At 41.0% G+C, this 1,675-nt stretch overlaps 1 protein-coding gene across 1 annotated transcript; it reads left to right on the top strand.

Moving 5' to 3' along the window:
- The first annotated feature begins 692 nt into the window (after nucleotides 1-692).
- LOC136495919 (uncharacterized) lies at nucleotides 693-1,253 on the top strand. The gene is made up of 2 exons (XM_066491703.1): nucleotides 693-963; nucleotides 1,033-1,253. The coding sequence occupies exons 1-2, from the start codon at nucleotides 693-695 to the stop codon at nucleotides 1,251-1,253; spliced, it is 492 nt and encodes a 163-aa protein (XP_066347800.1).
- The last annotated feature ends 422 nt before the right edge of the window (nucleotides 1,254-1,675 follow it).

The raw sequence follows: 1,675 nt of genomic DNA, 5'->3' as shown, positions 1-1,675 counted from the left end.
GCTGCAGCAGTCTTTGTGGGGCTGCAATAGCATGGTGGTCTTGCTACCCAGCACCCTTGACTAGAGGACAGCAGCATCTTGACTGAACAGCATCTTGACTGGACAGCATCTTAGACAACATCTTAGGACAGCATCTTAGAGGCATCTTAGGATAGCATCTTAGAGGACAGCATATTAGCATCTTAGACTAGCATCTTGGAATATGCTTGGCTTGCTAGCAGCCTATAAATATGTATCCCCAACCCCTCAGGTTGGCATGGCATTAAGAAATAAACTAAAAAATTATCCCAACTCCTAGTGTTATCCTCTCTCGATGAGAGTAAGAATTCTGCTACTACCAAGAGTGAGAATTCAGCGACTAACACATATCAATAAATTTGATTGGTAATCTGTAGTTGTTCAACATGTAATTTACAAAATAAATGATATTGTAATAGTTTGTTGTTCAACATCTTAGTTTAGCAGTGTGTTGTTGCTGCTATAGATGTTTTAAAACTATTACGAAGATGTTAGGTCCTTTCATCAAAACTCTTGATATTGTAATAATTTCTACTGCACCTAAGATGTTAGGTCTTGTTATCAAAAATTTTAGGTCCTATTTACCATATTATTTTAAATGTTTTCATCATTTTGGTTAGAAGATGGCTTATAAGTTCTTAGCTGAAGTGAAGAAGGAGTGCTAGGAAAAGCAAATGCAATTCCTAGGCAGGGATCCAAAAGGGTGGCGTCTAGATGTTGATGGGAAGCCTGTCATGAAGGAGCTTGAAGGAAAAGACGGCATATGTGGTTTTCACTATGACCACATAATACTGGAGGCTGTTGCTAAGACACTTCCAAAAACAGAGCAAGACAAGTTGGCAAAAGTTAGTAACTGTCATGTCCCCCGGAGCAGTGTTTTCAGGAGGAAGAAGGAGAGTGAACCAGATGCCATCAAGGAGCTGCTCTGTGATGTAGAGCTAAATGGTTAGTTTTAACAACACATGAGATGATTGTGATACACTATGTAGGACTCCAATTATGTTTCCTTTACAGATGCAGAAAAGGATATAGTTGAGATGACTGTACATGGGAGTCTTACTGATGAGATGGGCAGGAAGAAATGCAAGTGCATTTCAAAAATGGACATCGGTGGTGTTTACAGTGGGACCGTGCTTCCCTATGAACACCCAATGACCGGCAGAAACCTTTGCCAAGAAATGCGTGAGAGGCTAGAAACTAAAAGGATCATGATGCCCAAGAGGGGGGTGAATTAGGCTAATTCTAATTTTTTTGCAATAATTAAGTCCTACAGTTAGCCCAATTAACCCCTTGTGCCTAGAAAGTGTTTCTATTGAACTAACGCACAAAAGACTTGTAACTTAAGCTCCAATCCTACTCTAGCATGGCAATTCTAAGAATGTAAGAATAAGAATTGAATTGCTCAAAGTAAATGCTCAAAGTAAATAGAGAGGAGAAGAAACACGGCGATGTTTTGCCGAGGTATCGAAGAGTCACCACTCCCCACTAGTCCTCATTGGAGCACCTGCTCAAGGGTGTAGCTCCCCCTTGATCCATGTAAGGATCAAGTGCTCTCTATGGGTTGATTCTTCAACACTCCATCGCGGTGAATCACCCACAACCGCTCACAATGTGAGTTGGGTCATCCACAAGCTCTCTAGATGATCACCAAGCTCCT

Source organism: Miscanthus floridulus, chromosome 12 (genome assembly GCF_019320115.1).
Source record: "Miscanthus floridulus cultivar M001 chromosome 12, ASM1932011v1, whole genome shotgun sequence".
Classification (NCBI taxonomy): Eukaryota; Viridiplantae; Streptophyta; class Magnoliopsida; order Poales; family Poaceae; genus Miscanthus; species Miscanthus floridulus.
The sequence above is the reverse complement of the archived record's forward strand: the minus strand, read 5'-3'. Positions and strand labels throughout refer to the sequence as shown.